This window comes from Ambystoma mexicanum, chromosome 2p (assembly GCF_040938575.1).
Source record: "Ambystoma mexicanum isolate Mex_15411 chromosome 2p, UKY_AmexF1_1, whole genome shotgun sequence".
Lineage (NCBI taxonomy): Eukaryota > Metazoa > Chordata > Amphibia > Caudata > Ambystomatidae > Ambystoma > Ambystoma mexicanum.
The window spans coordinates 305,893,661-305,917,558 of record NC_090923.1 but is presented as its reverse complement, the minus strand read 5'-3'; the positions used below and the strand labels follow the sequence as shown (position 1 = coordinate 305,917,558).

The window sequence follows — 23,898 nt, the reverse complement described above, 5'->3', positions numbered from 1 at the left end:
GAGAATGCTTTTTCTATATTAAATTGTGAATTAGCTTAATTTATTTTTTATATAGTGTACCTTTCAATATTTTAGTAGATTCTGAGGTGCAACCTGGAAGAGAGTTGTTTTTGTATTAGGAGGACAATTTATATCTGATTAACTCTTTGTAATGTGTTCGTATTGTTTACTGGATCTTTCTGAAATTAACATATTTGCCCTCATTGTGTAGAGATGGAGGACTGCATGGTGGTAGTCATGGCTCCCGTTAGGCAGTCTATATCTCCAATAAGACAACCTGAGAGATACTGGGCAAAGGCTCCCTCTGGAAGGAAAAAGGCTGCCAGTAGAGGCCTCAGTGGAGTACCGCCAGCTGCATAAGCAGACCGATCACAATAGAATGAGGGTGTCTCCTGAAGTATGCAATAATCCAAGTACTCAATAGAGCTCTTGTGAGTTCATAATTCTTCATCTATATAAAAAATGAACCCCATGGATACTACTCCATCAGCCTCAGCCAGCTGCAGAAACAACAGCTTACTTAACGGCTCCTTGAAAACATAACCTTCTAACTCACATTCCATGACCTCACATACTCCGGCATTGTATGCCTGCTGCACATCTGTCAGCCGGCGCCTGCTGACACCTACTACATCTCCCATGCTAATCCTGCACTGTGTCTATGCACCGAGCCTGGGTAGGTAGAAAATATTCCAGTTTGGAACCAGATCAGGACTACTCCAAAGCAAGGTGGATTTTGCAGGGTGTAATCCTGCGCTTGTGAGGGGGGTCCGGCAATATCTATCCACTGTGGCAACCCCCTCCTTCCAGGGCAGAAATCACTCCTTTGCTTTGGAGGCCCTATCAAGCGTGTCATTGGCTCTGTAATATTTTCCGATTTTTGTAGGTCACCTAACAAAAATACCAATTATATTTTTTTGTGCCGATTTTAGGCAGCCTATAAAAATCGAAAAAAATCACATTCCTTCGCCCCCTTCCCTCTTGCAGGATTTCTTCCAAATCGGAGGGGGTTTCACCACCCGAGCCCCTTCTCTCCGCCCCCCGCCTCCCTCCCCTCCCAAGACTCCCCTGCACCAAAAAAACACAACACGCACAAGAACACGCAACGCACAAACCCTTACCCGTTCTCCCCAGACAGCGCTTTTGGGTCCTGGCATGCCCATCAGCCCTCTGTGCGGTCACAGAGCAGTCTTTCTAAATCGTTTTTTTTTGTGTTTGTTTAAAAAAACAAAGTCTTTTGACCTAATACTGTGTCATGTGTCTTGTAGTTATTTTAAGTCAAATACGCTTTATGACTAGTATAGTTATTTGTGTTTTCTGACCATTTTTACTAGACAACTACATGTTAAATAAAGAACATAATTTCTCATGCTTTGGAAAACTCTTCATGAATCAATTTGTATCTGCATGCTTCAGAGATAAGATCTTAAGACACATCAGCCTCAAAACGCATCAGCAATACAGGGTTCGAAATTGAAGGCAGCTGGGAGCTATTTAGCTCCTGCTTCTATCCTAGGAAAGCCTGGTTAGCATGAAACCAACAGCTACTGGAATCTACTTTTGGCTCCCCAGGCCAACTGGTGCCTTAAAACATACATATGTCTAATTAACTTTGAGAATTTACAATTGATATTAAAGAAAAATGAGGTAACATTGATACATGATGGATCATACATAATTGGAAAAAGTTAAAGTTTGCCTTTCCTGCAGAAGTTAGATTTTCCGAGCGCTGCATACTCACTTCTTGTACCCAGCGACTACTTGCAGCCTGACGCTCAGGAGATGGTTTTAGCTCCTGATCATTGAATCTTAACCTTCTAGGCTGTTGTCAAAAGTATATTGACATTCGTATCTTAGTTTTCCAGGACACAAGGCTGAATGAACAAAATAGTCAAATTTCTTCTAGTCTATTAAAGCATTTTGACATGCAGGACGGAATACCCAAAGAACCTGGGCTGAAGGGCGCAGTATATAATCAAATATCCTTTGGCGTATAGGGATTGAGCAATAAAGACGCACTCTGCTATGCATCCAGTAAATATGTCTAGATTTTGCTATTCAGTGTGTTGCCGGGTCCAGCCCTAGACTCTGTAGAATGGTAATGTTTTATGTGCTTTGTGGGCTGAGGCCGTTGACAAAGTTTTTTTTCACAAAGGCAAGCTTTCTGTGTTTCTTTGCAGAACTGGGCAGCAGCAGGTGAGACGTGGTTCACTCTATCATGTTGAGACATTTATGGAGTCAAGCATGGATCAGAGGTAAGTCCTTTTCTGCAAGGAAAAAGATCATGAAGTTTTATTTGGAATTTTCGTGGGAAAGATGTCCCATTTTCACGATTTCTTCTGGAGTGGTGTTGGGCTATATTATAAGAATCTGAGTAGATGGGTGGGGAGTCATCTCTGTGTTCTCGCTAAGTTGGTATGTGTATCGCTCATCACATATAACGGGTGCAGGCGTCTCGCTAATGTTATCCTGAGCTACTGGTGCATAGCCAACTCTATCATGAGCAATATCAATATGCCCGTAACCTTTCAACTATCCAATTCTGCTTTGTCCAATTATGCTTCTTTCCAGACATATTTTGGAAAGAAGTATAAGCCTGTTAGCATGTAACTATAGACTCATGCTTGCGGTGCATCCCGTGAAGAATACAGATTATTTGGGAGAGCGAGTTCTGAGGCTACCTTAATTTCCGATAGAAAAAACGTTGAAGCCTGTGTTCACCAAATGGCGCTAATATGCCTTTCATGGTGTCTTTGTAGGTATTATGAGAAAAAGGAAGTGGTTTACTCTTTCAAGTAAAAATGAGCCTTTAACATCTAAAGCTACCAATGAAATCAACACTCATTCGCAATTGGCAACACACAGGGCGGTGTGCATGAATCCACACTTCCTCCCCACCCCAGAAGCTGAATAGAGAACGACCTCCCCACCTTGCTTGGCACCGGTTCCGATTTGTACAATAACTGGTCACCATGAGGTAACCAACGTGAGAAAGTGGCTTAGGGAGGCGTTGTGTGTATGGTAGTAGATGAGATTTTAGGGAAAGAGGATTAGGAAATAGTAATGATATGATATATGATATGATATGATATGGTATTTATAATGCACCTATACACAAGTGTTTCAAGGCGCGACGAGGCAAGGGGGGATACAAAGGGAGGACAGACAACGATCCTACTAGGCCAAGTGTCATTCAGATCGCGCAAGTGCATGGGAAGGGGGGAAAAGGAAAAGTGCGTGGTGGAAGGGAGTGGGGAAAGTGCAGTACAAGAGTAAAGTGGACTAAATAAGAAAAAATAAATTAACGGCCATCAAGTGGCAAGTAAGTGCAGACAAAGTGCTGGTAGGGGGACTGTAGGGATACAGAACGGTCCCCAGGTGCAGGGGTTGCCAGGGAGGCAGTGCAAGTGGGAAATTGATGGGGCCTGAGCCAGAGATCAGAAAGGGTGGCCAGGTAATGCGAGCAGTTTCAGTCAGGAAATCAGCAGGGGAGAGGGGGAGAGAAAGCAGAGGCAAAGAGGAAGGTTTTGAGGTGCTTCCGGAACCGGAGATGGTTCTCCTCGAGTTTCAGGGTGGCAGGAAGGCTGTTCCAGAGAGAGGCCCCAGCCGAAGAGAGTAATCTGCCACCAACTCGTTGCTTGGAGAAGCGACTGACAGTGAGGGAGTAGGGGGCGGATGAGCGAAGAATGGATGGGTATAGCGGAAAATAGGATAAACGCACAGCATATCATACAACCTTGAGGCAAAAACCCACACCTGAATCTGTCACTCTTCACTGTGACCATTACTCCTCAACCTCCTACCAAAACCTAACACCCTAACTCCTAAGGGCGCCCCTTACATGTGTAGGAGTGCCTGGCACTTGTAGCATTCACACTAGTTCCAGTAACCTCACATATAGCGGAGCAATGGCAGACATTGATCAGAGCAAGACCATACATGTAGAAACAATTTGCGAAAAGCATGTAGCAGTAGCAACACAAAACACACAAATGGAACAACTAAGCAAATAGTATTCTGAGCTCATGTTCATAGTAGCTTGTTTCCTCGCAGGCTGTTCTGAGTTTTAACCTTGTTCCTGTACTGAGAGAGCAACGATGCAACGTGTAGTGTCTTGCTACTGCTTATACCATGCTTCATAAACACCCTCTCAGCTGTTCCCTCCCCACTTATCTCTGGTCCTGGGACCCACATTGAGAGCTCCCAGGGCTTTGATGGTGTTAGGGAGAGTTCCAAAAATATGCTAATTCCTCTCTACCTTAGAGACCCCAGCTCTTTTGCTGAACTTTGGGACTCTGTATTTTTAATTCTGTTTGTTTTCTGTGTTTATTTTCTTTGGTTATGGAGTTTTAACCAACTTCATAGGCATCATCTTTTTTATTTGTGTCACACAGCACCTTCAGTGCAGTGACACAGGGAAGCCTCTAGGGTGTCCCGCGGTTTAAATACCTTCTCTGGGATAAACTACTCTTTCCCAGAGAATGTAAAGTTAAATTGACTTTACTAGTCTTTTTAAATTCCTAGACCCATCACACACTATCTTCCTATAAAGTGCTGGAGGGGTTACCTAGTATCCTCTGTGTCTAGAAACACATGTAGCAGTCAAGTGCTACCCTTTCCTATCGAAATGGCTGGTGGCAGTGTTTTTACAACAAACTGCCATGAATTTTTCCCGACCACGAACACCGGTAGCTAAAAATCGCGGGAGCCATGTTTTATAGGATGGCACCTTAAGCCCCTTAGTTTAAACAGGTCCCAGTCTTCTTTTTTCACCATTTCTTTTTAGAACAGTCCTTCTAGTGTCTTGGCGCGCCAAACCTGGTTTGGTCACTTTGTTTCTATGCCTTTGGCAGGCCTCAGGACTGAAGACCACCTCTAGCGTCTGAGTGTCTGGGGTGGGCAGGAAGTGAGGGAGGTGCCCGAAACACCCTGTGCTTGGTCTCCTAGGAGAGCCAAATGCACTCTGGCGTGATTGGCTGGCTGACTGTCCAGCAAGGACAGCCACCCTGCTGGGTGAGTGGCAACTAGGCTGGAATTAATGGGAGAAAACTGTTTAAAAGGCGAGTCTCCTGGACTAGAACGCAGAGTCGACCACTGGAACCAAAGAACCGAAGACGAGCTGGAAGAGGATGGCTGCTGCAACTCCTGGACCATTGGTTTGCCAAGTGAAGCCCTGCTGCAGGTCCGAATTGCCAAGTTCATCTCGACAGAGAAGCCCCTTCAAGTACGACTTCTTCCTTTGAGTTGGTGGGACCAATAAACTCGTAAGCCACCTGGATACCATTCTCAGAGCTGGTTAGGATTAACCAGGGGGAGAGACGCCAGCTTGTGTGCTTGATGACAGCTACTCAAACCGAAGTCACTCCATTTTGTACGCGTTTTCCGACGATCCCGTGTAGTGAAGGAGTACCCCAACGTCCTCCCTCTTGGCCACACGAGTGAGGCTCAGGAACAGTGAGATCTGCAGGAACTGCCAGGAATCAACGTCTTCAGCTGCAGTTTTTGCTTCATATTACGGTACTGTGCCAACCCGATTGAGAGAACGACTCTCTCGCAGTGAAAGTTCGTGAAACTTTCCCAACTTGCAGGTCTAATCAGCTTGTGACCCTACATATGATTCTTTTTTGTACAAACTACTTCTGAGAACTTTGGAAAAGACTTTACCGTTTACTTCAAAAACTGCTCTTTCCTGTGCAAGACACTAGTCCATTCACTTTGGCCTAGGCCTATTGAACTGAATCGAGTCCTCTAGTGAACTAAAACTATTTGCACTGCCTAAGAAAGTATTTGTGATCTATTCTGCTAACTTGTGCATTTTCTTCTCCCATTGAAAGTAACTGGAATGCCATTTTGCTCCTATTTCAGAAACTTATTGGTTTGATATTGAAGTGTTTGTGTATAATATTAAGTTGCCTACTTCTAGTAAATGTTTTCTAAATGACTGTGTAATAAATGAATAAGTGTTTTACCAAGAGACTTTGAGTGTAAGTGTCTACTTGAACCACTGTGATTGTAAGACATCTGTGTAACCTCTTGTACTCCTCACATTCCCTCTTGAGATCAGCCTGGCTGCTCAGCTCGCTACCACAAAACTGTGTAGTACAGACTTATATAAAAGGTTGGTTTGGCTTACACCTGTAGTCTTTATTGTATGTGGTGGTCCCAGAGGGTACTACATGCAATTCTGCCTAACACCCTGGGACCCACAGTGAGAGCTCCCAGGGCATTGATGGCTACAGTGTTTAGCACATGGCCTTCGTGATCTTCATGGCAAAGTGCAGGACAGGAGCACCGCAGCTGCAGTGCTAACAGGGTATACCAGGAGCAAACCGCCTGGCATAGAGTAGGAGATATCCTGCTGCCACAGTGTTCAATGCATGCAGAAAACATGCGCTGGAGTTGCATGCAAGTTTACACCACTGCCACAGTGTAATTGAGGAACAACCCACCTGGCAGAGGAAGCAAGGTGATAGCCAGAAAACGAGCTGAAGGTTGATAACCTTCCAACGTGCAGGTGAGGACCACCTGTACCATCGGAGCGGTGCGAAAAATGGTGAAGCAAGCATCAGTTACCAGCAACCTTCATGGGCCAAGGAGGGACTATTTATAGATGTCCAGGTTGGCTGTCTCTAGCAGCCGGGGCCCATGGTTTAATGTACTTCTGGGACTCAGTATCCCACATTTGAACGGCTTCTTAGCCGTCTTGTTGTGAAACATGCCACAACACAATGCACCCTGCACCCTACCACCAATATTCCTGACAGAACTCCTTTTAAGGGCCCTCCCAGGACTGGGTTTCTATGGATATATTTTATCGAACACCCTTACTAGGACTCATCTCTGTTTATTTTCACATGTACTTCTTCCTTGCCCTGCTTACGTGACTTTGCCCCTCTCTGCTGAATCTGCTACTTCCTTCCTCTTTTCCTCTCTATCCTTGTCCCATGGTTCCCTTTACTCTGCTACTCTGTTCCACCCTACCCAGAAGCCCCCCAACCTTGGTTTACTCCCCAACCTTGTTCCCAGTGGCGTAACCTTAGTCGTGCTGCATGTCGTTGGTGCAATTCTTTTGCAGACTCAGATGCAGCTATTCTCACTTCTCATCACTCTGCTTGTGACACTGCCCTTCTCTCTGCCAAAAAGTCATATTATTCTGATCCACTCCATTCCTACTAGTCTCACTCTCCACCTCTCTTTCAAGCACTCTCATATTCTCCTCCCGCCTTCGCTGGATCCTTCTCTTCCCTCTTCTCTCTCTGCTCATGACTTGGCCCAGTACTTCTCTTCTAAGGTCACTGTGAGGAATTCAACGTCCGCATGATGGGCATGCTCTTGCCTGGGCTTTTTAGAAATGTTTAATTAAATGGAGTGATTGTAGACCAACCTAAGGAAAATATGGTAGGCTTATACACACACATTTTCCTATGCTCGCACAACCATAAATCATAGACCAGTGTACTCCAGGCTGAACATCTCCTACAGGCACCATCCGCCCCTGTCATATTTAGTTAGAATGTGACAGCCGAGGAGTAAATATTGTCATCTCCAGGAAGGGAGAGGACCAACCTTCCCCATGCCATGGTCAGTCTGATTAACGACAAAGGCTTAATGGATCTGCCTGCTCTTTTTTGTAGGCCCTGCAGCTGGTGGCAGCGATTACCATACCAGCAGGTATGGTAAGAGGATAGCAAGGAGGCAGGAACATGCCTTCCATATGTAACTGTCTCAACCTGAAGCCAGCTCCCACCTCTCAGTATTGATGGCAGTGAACTGTAATGTCTGGGTCTGTTGTTTCCAGTAGGCTACCCCTCTAGGGGGATCCCATTCATTAGGTACGAGAATGTGGTTTGCAGGTTCAAGGAACCTGACGCTTTAACTGGGACCAAACAGGAAGGACCATTAACCAGAGAGACTCTTTGAACACAATATGGGTGGGAGTTCGTAGCACAAGGGACTGAGCCCAGAACTGTTTCTGTTGAGAGAAGGGTTCAGTTATTTTAGTTCTGGGGCACACCTTGTTCCAGTATTCACCCCTTTATCTTTCCTGTTGCAATGTTGACCTCAAGCATGTAGGAGATTGTTGGTAGGGACTCCAGGATTGGTTCATTAAGGTAGGCCAAGGCTACACCAATCACTGTGGCCCACATGGCTTTAAAAGAGGGCTGGAGCCCCTCTTTTGGCATATGATATGAAGGCTTCAAATGACGCAGCAAGAGGAACTCATCCTTGGGCCCTGGCTTATGGTACAGTCTGCCTTACATCTTCCACCAGTGAACGAAAGCCAGGATGTCCAAAGAGGGAAGCAGGATCCCTCCTCTAAACTTCTTCCAGGGAACCGAGGGAGAAACCAAACTCTGAGGACCCTCTAGCCTCTCCGGAACTGGTACCCAGCCAGCACACAGCGTACCCTGCAAGGCTCTGCAGTAGGCTTCCTGGATAGCAAGTGTTAGAAGGTCTCTGAACCTACAACCAAGGACAAGGCTGCTACAAACACACTCGACAGCTTTTTTGTTGTCCACCTTTAAAGTACAACACAAGCCCATTGAAGATGCTGGGAGAAGTGCCTCGATGAGCATCTACCGACGTCTGCCTTTTTAAGGACATTTTAGAGCAAGTCGAGTTCCTCGATCCGCAACCGACGAGCGCTGACTGTTGTCAAGCCAACATCGCTGAAATACATCCAAGATGTTTTGACCAGTGCTTCAGAACTGCTGCTCAGCACTGAGACAATGATTCCTGACCCTGAGACGCCGTGTAGGCCATCCACCAAAAGACTGTTGTTGCCAACAGATAATACTTGTGCACTCCTAATTGAAAATACTCCCAATACATCATACTTATTACATTAGGATAAGAATTAAGTAATACAAGTACACAAACCCAAAATATGTGTTTAATTTCCTCTTATTTTTAACAAATTATTCCATGCATCCACCGATTTATGTACATAAAGAAAAAGGTCCTGCTGCTTCCAGAACCAAACTCATTTTGTTAACACAATTACTACTTTTCTGTCCTTTTGCATTGTGAATACAAGAATTCGTATATAGGCTGTTCAACTACTGCTCAACCTTGTCCACATCATAAGTTATTGTACATTAAATTACAAAATATGCAACCTATTTTCCATCTTTGGATGTTACTGCCGGTGCGGATCTGGTAATTCTCTATACCCTTCTTCTTGGGCTACATTGATGTGGCTTCTTAATGTTTTTCAATTACTTGTACTCTACAAAAAATAACATAATAGACCTCACCTTCAATATCCATTCTGCATTTTAATAACTTGCATATTCAATTATGTTTTACATTTCTAAATCGTATAAATCACCCACCTCCAGGACTCTTCAGTCTCTCAACTTCTCAAAATATCTATAACTTGAGGCCAAAAAGGCAGAGGTATCATAGTGTCCAACCATGACGCCAGGTTTGAACACATTTCCACGTTTAATTAGTTCTTAGACAAACAAATGTGCCCCCTACTTACCTGACAAAATGTCAGCTAACACTTCAGGCTTCTGATCTCTTCTGTGTTCCTGTCCTGCGTACTCTTCGCATCTATGAATACATGGTGTCTCATAGACAGCCTAGCTGTCCATTCTTGCCAGCTCTCTCCATCTTCCCTCCACTTGCCAAATCAAGTTTTTACTCTTCTGACTCGGTCTGCGAGGCGTGTTAGGCAGAATCACATGCAGTACCCTTTGGGAACACTACACACAATTAAGACTACAAGTGTAAGTACAATTTCACCTTTGGTACAAGCCTGTACTACACAGTAAGGTGGTAGCAGTGGCTGAGCAGCCAGACCTATCTCAAGAGTAAAGTGAGCAGTACAAGTGATTACACAAAGGGGCAGCAATCACAGTGGTTCAAACAAACCCTTACTCAAGGTTTCTTGGTAAAATAATATACATTTCTTTACACAGTCAGTTGGAAAACATTCCACTAGTAAGAGCAGCTCAATATCCCAATCTAATATACTACAATACACAACCAATCAGTTTCTGAGCAAGTTCAGCTCGCCTGAAGTGGGAGCGAAATGGCACTTCAGATACTTTAAAAAGTTTAGACTACGGGGATGCTAGGCAACCCCTCCAGCACTCTATAGGAAGATAGTGTGTGCTGGGTCTGTAAATTTAAAAAGACTAGTAAAGTCAATTTAACTTTACATGCTCTGGGAGACAGTAGTCAGTCCCAGAGAAGGTATTTAAACCTTGGGAAGTCTGAAAGACATCCCTATGCCACTGCACTGAAGGTGCTGTGTGACACACAAGAAAAAGATGATGCCTATGGAGTTGTTTTAAAATCCATATCCAAAGAACACTAAAGTAAAACACACATCAAAATACATGAGTGTGGAAAAAAGGCTCACGCTCTTTACAGGTAAAAATTAAAATCCTAGAAATCCAGCTGGGGGTCTCAAATGGTAAGGGAAATTAGCACATTCTTGAGAATTCTCCCTAACAAGGCATCCGCCCAGTAATCCCGTCGAGAGCCTTGTGTCCGCCTATATGTTTACACTGTACTCATGGAGACAGCCAATGCGAGACAGAGGCTAAGCTCGAGCTCGCATGCAGCCATCTTAAATGAGATCTGGTTTCCCGATTAGAAGGCATTCGTCATTAGACTATCCTTCCTATTAACCACCCCTTCCAGAGGAATTAGACTGTATATACGTTTTCTCCACTATACAATTTATTGCATCATTATTTTCGGTTATTTTCTACAATTCTAAAGGTAAGAAACTGCACTGGCAAGCTCCTACTTGTGTAAACTGCCACTCTAACATCCTTATATTATAGCCAGAGCCACTGTCCTTATTTCCTCCCAACCATGTTCCTAGGGGATCTTAACTTATTCTCAGATTGCCCCCCACAAACACCTCACCTTTCAGCTAAGTGTGTCGATGTTCGGTCATCCAACTCTTCCCTGAGTCTTTATATCGTTGCTCTGACTGTGCACATTCTAATCCTTGCATTACAGTTCGTGAAAGTTTAAACAAGTTTCATAGGTACCTCATGTAACTCCCTGTATCAACATGGCATATTCCTAAGGGACTGCTTGGCCTTTACCTCATGTCCATTAATATCTATCTCTAGCTTATCTAATCACTTGAGGCCATCATTTACGTTCCCAAAACATCTTACATCTTTTGTAGATTTCCTGATCAGGCATTTTCCAGTCACATGAGGTCATCCGTACATCAATCACTGTTAAACCATATTTTGATCCTCACTTCGGTCACAATCATAGAATACCACTATTCCTTAAACAGATCCTATCATCCCAAGCCTATTCCTCAACATTGCTCCTTTGGAGCCCTGCTCTGTTCACAATCTGTTCTGCTCATTACAAGGCTAGAGAAAACATGACGGATTCGACTTGGTATTCATACCCCTGGGGGTCAGTGAATCCATATTCTCTATCCACTTAATCTCCCTCTGTAACAGCCTCTTCCTCAGATCTCCCCCTCTTTTGGGCGTGCAATGGTATGATTTGCCTCTAAAATGTGTCTGACAGAGGTCTTGTGCATTAATTACCTCCTAAAAAGAGGCAGCATCCCAATTTCTTAAAATGTCCATAACTCAGCATAATTCTGCATTAACATAGCCCGATGTTGCTTACAGAATATCTTATAGCACTGCTTATTTTCCGAACCATGCTAGATTTCTCCAACTGAAGCCAGAGTGACTTAATAATATTTCTAATGGATGTCCACATGATTTATTTTTTTCTTCTGCTAATTTACTATCGAACGCATGCATATGTGATTTAATTTTCTCTTTCCGAGCAGACACGTGACTGATGTTATCAGGTAATATATGTAATAGAAAGGAGGCAATTGACTCATCAAAATTATTCAAACTGAATGTATCAAGTGACCACTCATAAATAGTATTTTTCAAGATTTTGTCCATATTTTTATTAAAGCCGATTTTAACATTCACTGCCAAAACCACTTCCTTCCAAATTCACCTCGCTTCCAACAGTGGGTAAAGTAGAATCGTACCCCTGTTTCAAAACCTTTAAAGACTGATGATTCAGAATTTCAGCAATAGTCACATTACGCAAAAATGTAAGAGTAGGTTTATTGTTGTGTTTACCGTTCTTAATGTTTTTTTTTTTTACTCTGTTTATTGAAGCCCTGCTTCGTCACTCCCTGGGTGCCTTCCATTGGATCATTCTTAGTGGAAACTGTTGTACCTGTAATCTCCACGTTATTAACTATGGCACCAGAACTCATACACAATTCGTCATCTATTACCAATGGACTAGCTGGATCTTTCCTTTTACTACATAATCTCCTTACATAGCCATTTGAGCTTCATACTGGGCTGCTAGAATAATAAGCCTTGAGGGTCCAATAAGCAATCCCACATCACTAACCCCCACATTTTGTTGATTTCATGCAGGGATGGGAGGTTTCTTTGAGGGGGTAGTGATAGGCGGATTAGGTCTTTCTCCCATCAACAATAATTTCAGCTTAATTGTGCTCAAATATAGTGTGTGTGCTCTCACTACATCATGAATATTATCGTATAAATCGATGAATGAGCTCAACACCGTATTTAGAGTCAAAATTGTTGGTGATGTTAACCTAATCCGGTCATCAACCTCTCTAAGTGTATGGTATGTTGAGGCTCCCTCCTCCAACATACTGTCCCCCGACATTACCGAATAATTAATTGTCATTAAATCAGTTAATTTGGTAGGTGTCCGATGCAAGAGGCTTCATTTGTTGGAGGAGCAAAACCCCCTGTGACTCATCCAGAGCCTCTCTTACATCATCATGGTCACAATTAGTCTGCAAACTCAATCATACTCAAATTGGTAGCATGAGAGCAATCGTTTTGAACTACTGCACAAGTAGGGTTAATTGTCCTAATTTCAGTACTCGTTCCTGTTCTCAGGAAAAAATCAGTTCTTTGATAACTATAATATAATAGCACAGTTTGACTGCAGAGCATCTAGTGTGGGGATCCCATCATTAATACATAACTGTAAATGCAGAGACACTACTAATCATTTGAATATATGTGGAAGAAAGTTCCAAGTGTCAGTATAAGTGGTGGATACTCACACCAAGCTGACCAAGCAGAAACTGAAGAGTAGGGGATCCACTACTACTCCGACCACACGACCATACTGCCCAACTGTAATCCACTTGTAACGCACTTGTCTTGCACGCGCTTCATGCTGGCAACCGTTTTTAAAGGGAGCCTAGAGGCTGACTCCAAATGCAGAGCCGAGGTCTGGTATGCACTTTGGTGCCCTGTATATTTTATCCCTCTTCCCAAAGAGAAAGATTGGTAAACTGGGTCATACAGTTGCTGAAAACGTTTAAAAAGCCCTTTTATATTTGTTTCTGAGAAGATTTGATCATTGTAGTAATTATGCATAGCATTAAAAAAGTTGTTTTTCTTATGAGCAGTCACGTTTTTGAAAGAGAGCAATATTGAGGCGGTATGACCCTCGGTGGCGGGCCATCCCTGTAGGTAACGGCACGCTACCTTAACAAGGTACCTGAACCCCTGAACGCCTCGTAATCACCCGCTGACCATTAATGATGATGCTGAATGCCGAACTGATGTAAAAGATAAAGGGGCAGAATAAAAGTAACTTTAAATACTGAACTGATATAAAGAAGCTTAAGTGGCAGAATAAGAACTTTGGGAGCAGACAAGAAGGTTATAATTGTATCTATAAAGGTCGAAGTAATTGCCAAAGCCAAAAGAAGGCAATATTAGAAGAAGGTAACAATAACCAATATTGCCAAAGGCAAGAGAAGGCAATATTAAAAGAGGTTAACAACAACAAACATTTCCAAATGCCAAACGAGGGTAATATTAAAGAAAGCTAACAAGAACCGTCATTGCCAAAGCCAAGAGAGGGCAATTCAGAAGCAAGCTACTTGTAATCCCTATTGCCAAAGAGAGAAAGAAGCAATAGTTGAAAAGCCCTAAACAAGCTTTGTGTAAACCAGAGAAGAGCAAGTATAGTATAAAGTCATTATCAGAATTTGGTTGATGTAATATTGGGAAAACCAGCATGTCAGGAGAGCTGCTCTCCTGATAGAAAGCATTCAGGAGGAGAGGGGCATAACCTGCATTGCATGTGGCAATCACATGGGTGGAATAAACGGCACTAATGTGTTTCATGTTTTCCCAGAAGAAGTAGTCAATACTGATGTTGTTGATACTGATGTTGTTGAATTCAAAAGACTTTATTAAGTTGCTTGAAGTACTTATAGTAGTGTTGGGAGATTTTAGTCCTGTCAGGCAGGTATACTATGGTAAGGGACTTTGAAGAGGTAGACCTGGCATGTTAGTGGATCAGGAAGAGGTCCTTGAAGTATATTGCTGTGGTTAAACTATTGTGGAATCATCCTGACAAAACATTGCTGTTAATACAGATCAATTGTGAACGATTTTTTGTTGCCAAAGAATACATTATGTTGAAATCATTACTACAATTGGAGGGATAAAGATTTGTCATATTATTTCCACTGTTGTTTGAAGTCCAAGTGAACACTTTTGGAGCAAGAAAAACTTTGTCATGAGAACTTGGTTCCAAAACTGAACCTTCGTGTTTTTAACTGTTTATATAAAATCCTGCTTTGAAACCAGCGAAGAGGTTCTCACCCAGGTTAAAAGGCGAAATTGCTATTAGGTTTATGCTGCACATAACTGTTATTTCTGTTACATTTGAATTGCCATATATTGCCTTTATAAGTCTGTTGAATGTTCAATTGTGAGGTACAGATTCCTTTTGTTAGCGTGTTTCCTGTAGTTTAGTTTGATAGTGAAATGATTCTACTCACACAGGAGGGCAGTGAAGATTATTTATTTACATAAACTTAAGATCTGCAATATCCCCACCGGCCTTGTCCTCAACTCCTTTCAACTGACAAGATAAACACCGACATTCTTTTTCCACCCTTGTCAGTTCCACATTCCACACATTACATATACAACATTCCCAGTAGCATCACAGGATACTACACCTCTCCCTTTTTTCCATAACAGCGAAAAGTGCAAATGTAAGTTTAGTAAGATTTTCCCAGTCCCTCTGACAAGGAGAAAGTAGTATCTTTTTTAGGCATGGCAGAATACTACTCCAAATTTGTGGCAGGTCTAGCGAGCAAATCTACGCACATGAGGGAACTGGTAAAGAAAAGTGTGAGATTCCATTGGTCCGATCAGTGTGAAAGAGAGTTCCAAGAGATTAAGTTTGCTCTCACCAAAGCATCCACATTGAGGAACTTTGATTCCAGGAGGTGTAACATAATCACAACTGATGCAAGTAACCATGTTCTAGGTGCTGTGATGTCACAAAAGGGTGTGAAAGAGGAGTACACCATTGCATTTGCATCCATGGTGTTGAGGGGTGCTGAAAGAAATTACTCCACGATAGAGAAAGAACTTTTGGCCATAAAATGGGTAATAGAGAAATCTCGTCCCTTTCTTTGGGGGGATAATGTTTGTCATTAGATCGACCATAAACCTTTGAAGGAAATTCTCATGTCTAAGGGTTTGGATAAAGTGTCATCCAGGATCCGCAAGTGGGTGGCTGGACTACAAGACATCAATTGGGATATTGAGTACCTACCTGGTGTTAAGGCTAAGGTAGCAGATTGTTTATCCAGGCTCACTAATGTAGTTGAGGAAGAGAAAGACGATCAGGATAAAGATGAACATATTTTTAGCATAGACCAGGCAGTAGTGATACAGGAGGAATGGTGTGAGGCTATGTTGGCCGATGTGGTCCTCATCAATGTTAAGGAAAGGTTGGAGTGTGGTTTGAAAGGTGCTGAGTTAAGAAAAGGGATGGTGCCTGATCCTTTTTAGGCATGTTTTCGATGAACTATGCATAAAAGGGGATTTGATTTTAAGGGGTGGTACGATATTACCCCCAACAGGAGTTAGGAAGAAAATTCTTGAAATAGCTCATCAAGGCCATCAAGGAATGACTAAAACGAAACAATTGGTTAGACAGGACTATTGGTGGTCAGGGATGGACGTAAATATAGAAAGGATTATCAGGGAGTCTGCTGTCTGTGAAGAAGCAGCTAAAGGGTGTGTTTCTAGAGCTGAACCTATGACCCTTATGTCTATTCCCTCTGTTCCCTGGGAAAGAGTAGGTTTGGGGATATTATTGGTCCTGTGAGGTCTCAGGGAGTCAATAGATTTGGTATAGTGCTGGTTGATATGCTGTCTCACTGGGTGGCATTGTCATGGGTTCAAAATGTGTGTGCCGGCGACGTGATTGCATTTTGGATAATATATTTAGGGGGGAAGACTATCCCACTTCAATTGTCACTGATAATGGAGTCCAGTTAGTAGCAGATAAAAGAGTATCTTAGGACTAATGGCATTGAGCATAAGATGAGTTCCATTTACCTTCCCATCCTAGTCATGTTAAGGGCGTCACACCCCAGACCAGGACTCTTGCCCTTAGCCTAGGAGGTAGCGCACAATTAAAATACTGTTTCTTTATTTCCTAGAATTCGCATTGAGCAGGCACCCAACCCGTCTCACAGCCCTTTTTACAAATACCCTGGGTCACAATGGACCATGACCCAGGCCGGTGGGTGGTAATACAATATTTATTTATTTTAAATTCAAAGAAAATCACACACATTTTTATATTGGGCAGCAATCACCAATGGGGTGATAATTACACTATGCAATGTTAGAATACACTTAATTTGACCTTTACTATAACATATCCAAAACACAAATGAATGGGAGTAATTTTACTGTTTGGATAGATGGCACCCGAGTTAAGATTTCCACCTGCAATGCCCGCTTAAACCCCTGTTAATCGAATGTTGAGAGGATAGAAAGGAGCAGCAGGGAGTCAGGTATACTAGGCAGCAAATAGAATTAAAATCCGACCTTGCCCCACAAAATGGGAGGCAAAATCGGATTCTAAAACCTTTGCAATTGCATAAATAACACTCGGAATTGGTAAATAATTAATTTACATGTGCGGTTGAATAAATGAGGTAAATATGAGTTATGCCAGTATCAAAGATGTAAGAACACTAGCAAACTACAAGGCAAGGTACCAACAATGGGCATACAGTTAAAAAATCAACTTTGAAATGAAAACACAGTGCAGTCAAATCACACGCTGTCACGACTCGCTCCCTTCTCTCCCGTTCCCGCCACTTGGGGGCATGTTTTGGGGCTTATTCCTTGCTGGACATTTCCTCCGAACCTAATGCCACAGTGCTGTAATGAATTGGGAGCGCTAAATCCCTATTTTCCAAACTACTTCCCTTCCGGATCCATTCCAGGTTTTTGGCAGCCAGCATGCTTCTTTAACCAAATGACTGTGCTTCCCAGAATGCCTGGCCCACTGCTCCACCTCCACCCTTGCAGGACAAGGTTGGGTGGAGGATAGGCAACACCTGTGGCTGCAGGTGCAGCAGTCAGCACACCAGGGCGTGTGCTCGTTAAACAGCTTTAAAAGCCTCAGTCTCACTTCAGTCCAGCGCTGGTCATCGATTGCAGTGTTCCTGTTTTTGACTAGTCCCTGGTTCCTGGTTCCTTGCCTTTGTACCTTCTTCCTAGTTCCTGTTTTTCTTGTTTCCTCCGCCCTGAATTTCGGATTCATACGCCAATTGATTTCTGCTCCCTTGATTTCCCTTTTTGTCTTCCCCTGTTTGCAGGCAGCAATTCTCAGTGCTTTCCCCTTTTAGCTGCAGCCCTGTTTGTCTGTGTTCTATATTTCTTTGACTCTGTCCTTTGCTGCTGTTTCCCATTTTGCCTTAGCCTTCCTCTTAGTTTAGTTTCCTGTCTTTTCCTTGGAGGGGTAGGGAAAAGTTTGCTTAGGTTATTTCGTTTTTTCCTGCTCCTGATCCTTACTTTCTAGAGGATCCATTCCATGTTTTCCATTGCACTTCTGCATCCATTTCCCATTTGATCATTAGGTGTGGTGTGTGGTGGTAGCTAGCTCCTGTGTGAATGCTTATGTTTTCCCCTCTAAGTTGTAATCCCTATTCCAACTTAGGTATTTAGTTTTCTGCAGCGGATCACGCTCCGCTGCCTTCCAGTCTCCGCCCTTGCCCAGCGGGCTCTCCACATTGTAGCGGATCTCACTCTGCTGCCTTCCAGTCTACGCCCTTGCCCTGCCCGGCAGCCTGCCTCACTCCGGCTGCCTTCAGCCCTTGTCCTCTGGACCTCCCTACTTCTCCCATTGCTGTTATAGCCTTTCTGGGTCCCAGATTCACCAACAGGATTCGTGGGCTAGCTGACATCCAAGAGGTGTATCTCGTCCTCGTGAGTACAGTTCTTAAGTTCCCTTATGTAATACCATCAAGAGTGTTAGTACACAGATCCTGTCATTGCTTGCCCTCCACGTGGGTTTAGCGCTGTCAGTACCTGTAACAGCAATTGGGGGTAAGGCGATTGCCGACTTTCCTCGCGGTCAGGTGCTTACCCCACATCCCTTCTCATATATTGGTTTTGATGTCACACTCTATTTGCACTCCTGGGTTCTAGCATACCTGAGTCGTTGTTCCTGGGTGCACATTTCCCTTGCCATATTCGCTGCCTTTGTACTCGCCTGACTAATCCTGACAGAATGACCAGCCCAAAATTCCCATTGAATATGGCAAGTTTAAGAAAGAAAGGCAGCAAGGCCTCTAACAAGTTTGTACAGAAGGCCTTCCCTACATTTACCTGTGACAATCAAATCACTAGGCCTGACTCCAATGAACTCCTTGTCACGAATGGGCATTTACGTGCAAAGTATTTTTCCCATAGGAAGGCACACCCTACATGGCCTGATCCTAGTTCTATCTTTGGTTTTGATCCCGATTCTATGTCAGCACAAGCCTTAGCCGCAGAAAACAACACACTGTTAGACTTATTATACGAGAGTACCTCGGTTATTGAACCCCATGATTCCAGTTGTGCTTCACCTCAGATGGAACAGTTTCCTGATACCAACATAAAGAATAGAGGGGTTTCTTGCATAACTTCTGTTTTCTACCCTCAGTCTAACGCATACTCCGTTGCACAGGTACATACTGTAGTCCCTAATGCCAAGAGGTCTAATGTCAATAGTTTGTTTAAGGGAAACACAGACCAAGTTGGTAAGAGGAACTATAAATCACAGAACCTGCAAGCAGTAGAGGACAATGTACAATCGATGCACATCCAGATTGCTAGTGCAGGATCCAGCCCTGATGCCACTATGCTTCCCCCTGTGCCTACGGATAGTGATGTACAGTTAATGCAGGGCATGCTAAGAGCTAAAATTGAGGAGTTAAGACAAAAACTCATTTCTGCACAAGAGGAAAAAAAAACCTTACACTCTTTACTGAATACACCTCAGACTTTATCTGTTGATGTGGAGGAAGTGAACACTGTTCAGCCCCTGAGGGTAGAGACTTTGGTAAACCATGATGTTTGTCGAGATGTTAGATCTATTGGGAGTGAAGGTCTTTCGTCTAGCACAGCGCTCAATCCGGGCACAGTTTCTAACAATTGTTCTGCTGATTGTCAGGGATTGCAGTTAGCTGAAGAGGTACAAGCCACTCCTTTACCTAAAGTTTCCTGTGTAGCAGTCTGTCATAATTCTGAGCTAGCACACATACAAGCTTCTGATCTCCAAACACAATACACAAAGGTGGCATACACAGATTCAGTCCCTACAGTAGGCTTAGGTCCTGCTCTTGATACAGCTGCTGAGACTGAAGTAGATGTTAAAGCTGATGTGGAAGACGATCTTACCTCTGGGTTCACTCTTCCTTCTGCCAATTCTGATCAATACGAACAGTCAGAGACAGTACAGATTTCATGTTCTGATGAACTCATTCCACAGTATACAGAACCAAAAGACCAGCAGGCGATTCCTGAACTGTTGATTGTTAATCTGCCTCTTTCAGAAGCTAAGACAGAGGAATGGACAATTGACGAAATCCTGATTAACAGAGACTTTACTATGGTGATTCCACTGGTTGATTTTGACTTCCACAAAGAAAGAGACTCTGTGTCACCCACTAAAGAAAAGGACTGCAAGGGTACAGTTCAGTCCTTGGTTACTGGAGCCAAGGAGTCTAATGCCCTAAAGGTGCCCTCCATTCCTGAGCCACTAATGTGTCTATCAACTTCTGAGACTTCTGTGTGTCCTCCTACAACCATTGACTCTTCTATGATCCAATCCACAGCCCTGCAGTCATCTTTGGCACACCTGTCTTCAACCAATGAACCGCTGCCAATATCAGAGGTATACCTGTCTACACCATCAGATTCTGCTGTATTTTCTTCTGCTCCAGCGATTCCTCCTGAATCCCAACCATTTACAGTCGATGAACGTCTAGCCTGCCTTTCTTTTGCTTCAGGAGGAGCATCAGAATGTCTGCCTTTTCCACAAGACGATTCTCCCAACTGCTTCACTTTAGCATCAGAGCCTCCTAAAGATGCAGCATCAGAATTTGAGACTTTTGCCAGCTCCCGCTTCAGAGTCATCAAGCTGGACCAAGTGGTGAGTCAGAACCACTCACTTGGGTGTGCACAGGGGGTGGTGCAGACCGGCGTATTGCCTACAGAACTTGTGCAACAGAATTCCGCCAAGAAGCACCAGTCGGGTGCTAGTAGCCAAAGGAAGGGAATGATTGCTGCAGTTCAAGATGTGTCTGTTATTGCTCCTTCTGCGAGTCTGCCTGAAATACCAAGTACTGCGTCTATCACTCCTATCAGGATGCCAAACATCCCTGCTGTGGTATCCCACGTGAAACAAAGTGGCTACACGACTGTCACCAGGAGTACCAGCCTCGTACAACCCATGGGACTTCCAGGCATCCAAGGCGTAGAATATGTGCAGTCAAACCTTAATCATTTTCAACCACAAGCCTTTTCCCAGATGGATGACAGAAGAAGATCTGAACCTCTACCTCAGCCGCAACCTTCTCTAATGGCTGAACATGAACATTCCCTGAAGCCAGCAACTTCCTCACCTCCCGCATGTCCGCTCTCGGCAGAAAGGCTAACAGAACTTCTACCATCGTCTAAGGCAAGTTGCACCAGCCTGCCTCCCTCCTCAAAGACTTACAAGGGTCCACTCCCAGTGACTGAGCTTCCTGGACCTTCCATCTCTGCTCCAGGTCCTGCAAGTTCTTCATGCTTTTCTTCGAACCATGAGTCTCTTCCTCACCAGAAGTCACCGTTTCCATCAGTATCACCTCCAAAGACAACACACTCCTATCATGGAAGCCCATCTGCCTTTGCCCACAAGCCACCATTTCCATCAGTGCCGCCTCCAAAGAAAAAGCACTCCCATCATGGAAAGAAGAAGTCTCGTACGGGTGGCGGGCACCCGAAGAGGGCCGTAGGAGGGGGTATACTGTCACGACTCGCTCCCTTCGCTCCCGTTCCCGCCACTTGGGGGCATGTTTTGGGGCTTATTCCTTGCTGGACATTTCCTCCGAACCTAATGCCACAGTGCTGTAATGAATTGGGAGCGCTAAATCCCTATTTTCCAAACTACTTCCCTTCCGGATCCATTCCAGGTTTTTGGCAGCCAGCATGCTTCTTTAACCAAATGACTGTGCTTCCCAGAATGCCTGGCCCACTGCTCCACCTCCACCCTTGCAGGACAAGGTTGGGTGGAGGATAGGCAACACCTGTGGCTGCAGGTGCAGCAGTCAGCACACCAGGGCGTGTGCTCGTTAAACAGCTTTAAAAGCCTCAGTCTCACTTCAGTCCAGCGCTGGTCATCGATTGCAGTGTTCCTGTTTTTGACTAGTCCCTGGTTCCTGGTTCCTTGCCTTTGTACCTTCTTCCTAGTTCCTGTTTTTCTTGTTTCCTCCGCCCTGAATTTCGGATTCATACGCCAATTGATTTCTGCTCCCTTGATTTCCCTTTTTGTCTTCCCCTGTTTGCAGGCAGCAATTCTCAGTGCTTTCCCCTTTTAGCTGCAGCCCTGTTTGTCTGTGTTCTATATTTCTTTGACTCTGTCCTTTGCTGCTGTTTCCCATTTTGCCTTAGCCTTCCTCTTAGTTTAGTTTCCTGTCTTTTCCTTGGAGGGGTAGGGAAAAGTTTGCTTAGGTTATTTCGTTTTTTCCTGCTCCTGATCCTTACTTTCTAGAGGATCCATTCCATGTTTTCCATTGCACTTCTGCATCCATTTCCCATTTGATCATTAGGTGTGGTGTGTGGTGGTAGCTAGCTCCTGTGTGAATGCTTATGTTTTCCCCTCTAAGTTGTAATCCCTATTCCAACTTAGGTATTTAGTTTTCTGCAGCGGATCACGCTCCGCTGCCTTCCAGTCTCCGCCCTTGCCCAGCGGGCTCTCCACATTGTAGCGGATCTCACTCTGCTGCCTTCCAGTCTACGCCCTTGCCCTGCCCGGCAGCCTGCCTCACTCCGGCTGCCTTCAGCCCTTGTCCTCTGGACCTCCCTACTTCTCCCATTGCTGTTATAGCCTTTCTGGGTCCCAGATTCACCAACAGGATTCGTGGGCTAGCTGACATCCAAGAGGTGTATCTCGTCCTCGTGAGTACAGTTCTTAAGTTCCCTTATGTAATACCATCAAGAGTGTTAGTACACAGATCCTGTCATTGCTTGCCCTCCACGTGGGTTTAGCGCTGTCAGTACCTGTAACAGCAATTGGGGGTAAGGCGATTGCCGACTTTCCTCGCGGTCAGGTGCTTACCCCACATCCCTTCTCATATATTGGTTTTGATGTCACACTCTATTTGCACTCCTGGGTTCTAGCATACCTGAGTCGTTGTTCCTGCGTGCACATTTCCCTTGCCATATTCGCTGCCTTTGTACTCGCCTGACTAATCCTGACACACGCGTAGGAATTGCATTTGCTAATTTACACAGGTTTAAATGTCAAAACAGTTTGAAAAACGGGTGAAATAGACAGAATCGGAATGTGGTTTTTATGCTAAATGACAGATGGCCATCACAGGGATAATATGCAAGTGAAATAGTGACTCTAACTTTATGACAGGGAAAGTAAATTCAGTTTTAAAAATAAAAGCAGTTAGCAGAGAAAATTGTTTGGAAAGGAAAGGACAAGTTTCACTTAAACTGGATTTAGTGGCTAGAAAAGAGACACGCCACCTGTGAATAGAAACGTTACGCTGCAGTTGTAACCCTTCATGCAGTGTGCCTCTTTTTAGGGAGAATTCATTTATTTAATCAAAATATTACTAAGGACTTACAAATGATGGAAATGAGTGGAAGAATAGCGCTGACTCTAGGAAATCAAGAACAGGATACACAGAGAATTCTGACAGTTTTAAACAAGTTATCAGGGTATTGATGGGATTACTTAGAGAGTGGAGCAAAAACAAGGTGTCGAGATGGGGTATGCTATGTGTTGCTATGGGATGGGGTGATGCTCATATCTGGTCACTAGTCACTGCGGTAGGGCTCTCCTAGAAGGAAACAGCTGGGCCTGTCTGGTCACTGGATGGCAAGGGTACAGCTGGCATGCAGGTAGCGGGGCAAGAAGCCGGTCTGGTGACAGGATACTTTCTCCCTAAGTTATTGGGATTTTCAGTGGGGTTTCTTTTTATATCAGTGGTCCAGCCTGGATAGGCTCAGCTATGCTCTGGCCTGGCAGTGGGATCTGGAATCTGGTAGGATGAAAACGGAATATCAGGATACACAGGAGCTGTAAAATTCAGAACCGTGTCCTTTTTGTCTCTGTGAGATTCCCCCTTTTATAAGGCAGGTGACATCACAGGATTTATTGTTGGGCAGAACTAAGCTAGACTTACCCCTAAGAATCGGATAGGTCAGCCTATGTTATGTCGCCTCCTCCTCAGACGCAGATGGGACTAAAGGAGGGGACTCAGTTTTATGGGGTTGTGTTTTTATGAGGTAGAGAGCCATCCCACAGTCATTTTTTGCCAAAAATCAGTGCGGA

At 44.1% G+C, this 23,898-nt stretch overlaps 1 protein-coding gene across 3 annotated transcripts in view; it reads left to right on the top strand.

Moving 5' to 3' along the window:
• CARD19 (caspase recruitment domain family member 19) overlaps positions 1-23,898 on the top strand; it is a 330,029-nt gene that overhangs the window by 51,854 nt on the left and 254,277 nt on the right. For 2 of the 3 annotated variants that reach the window (XM_069643604.1, XM_069643606.1), the window contains exon 2: positions 2,181-2,255. The exons of the other annotated variant lie outside the window; for it this stretch is intronic. In XM_069643604.1, the coding sequence (XP_069499705.1) occupies positions 2,219-2,255 (37 nt within the window). In that variant the 5' untranslated portion in view covers positions 2,181-2,218. The remainder of the gene's footprint in view (positions 1-2,180; positions 2,256-23,898) is intronic. 3 annotated transcript variants of the gene reach the window in all.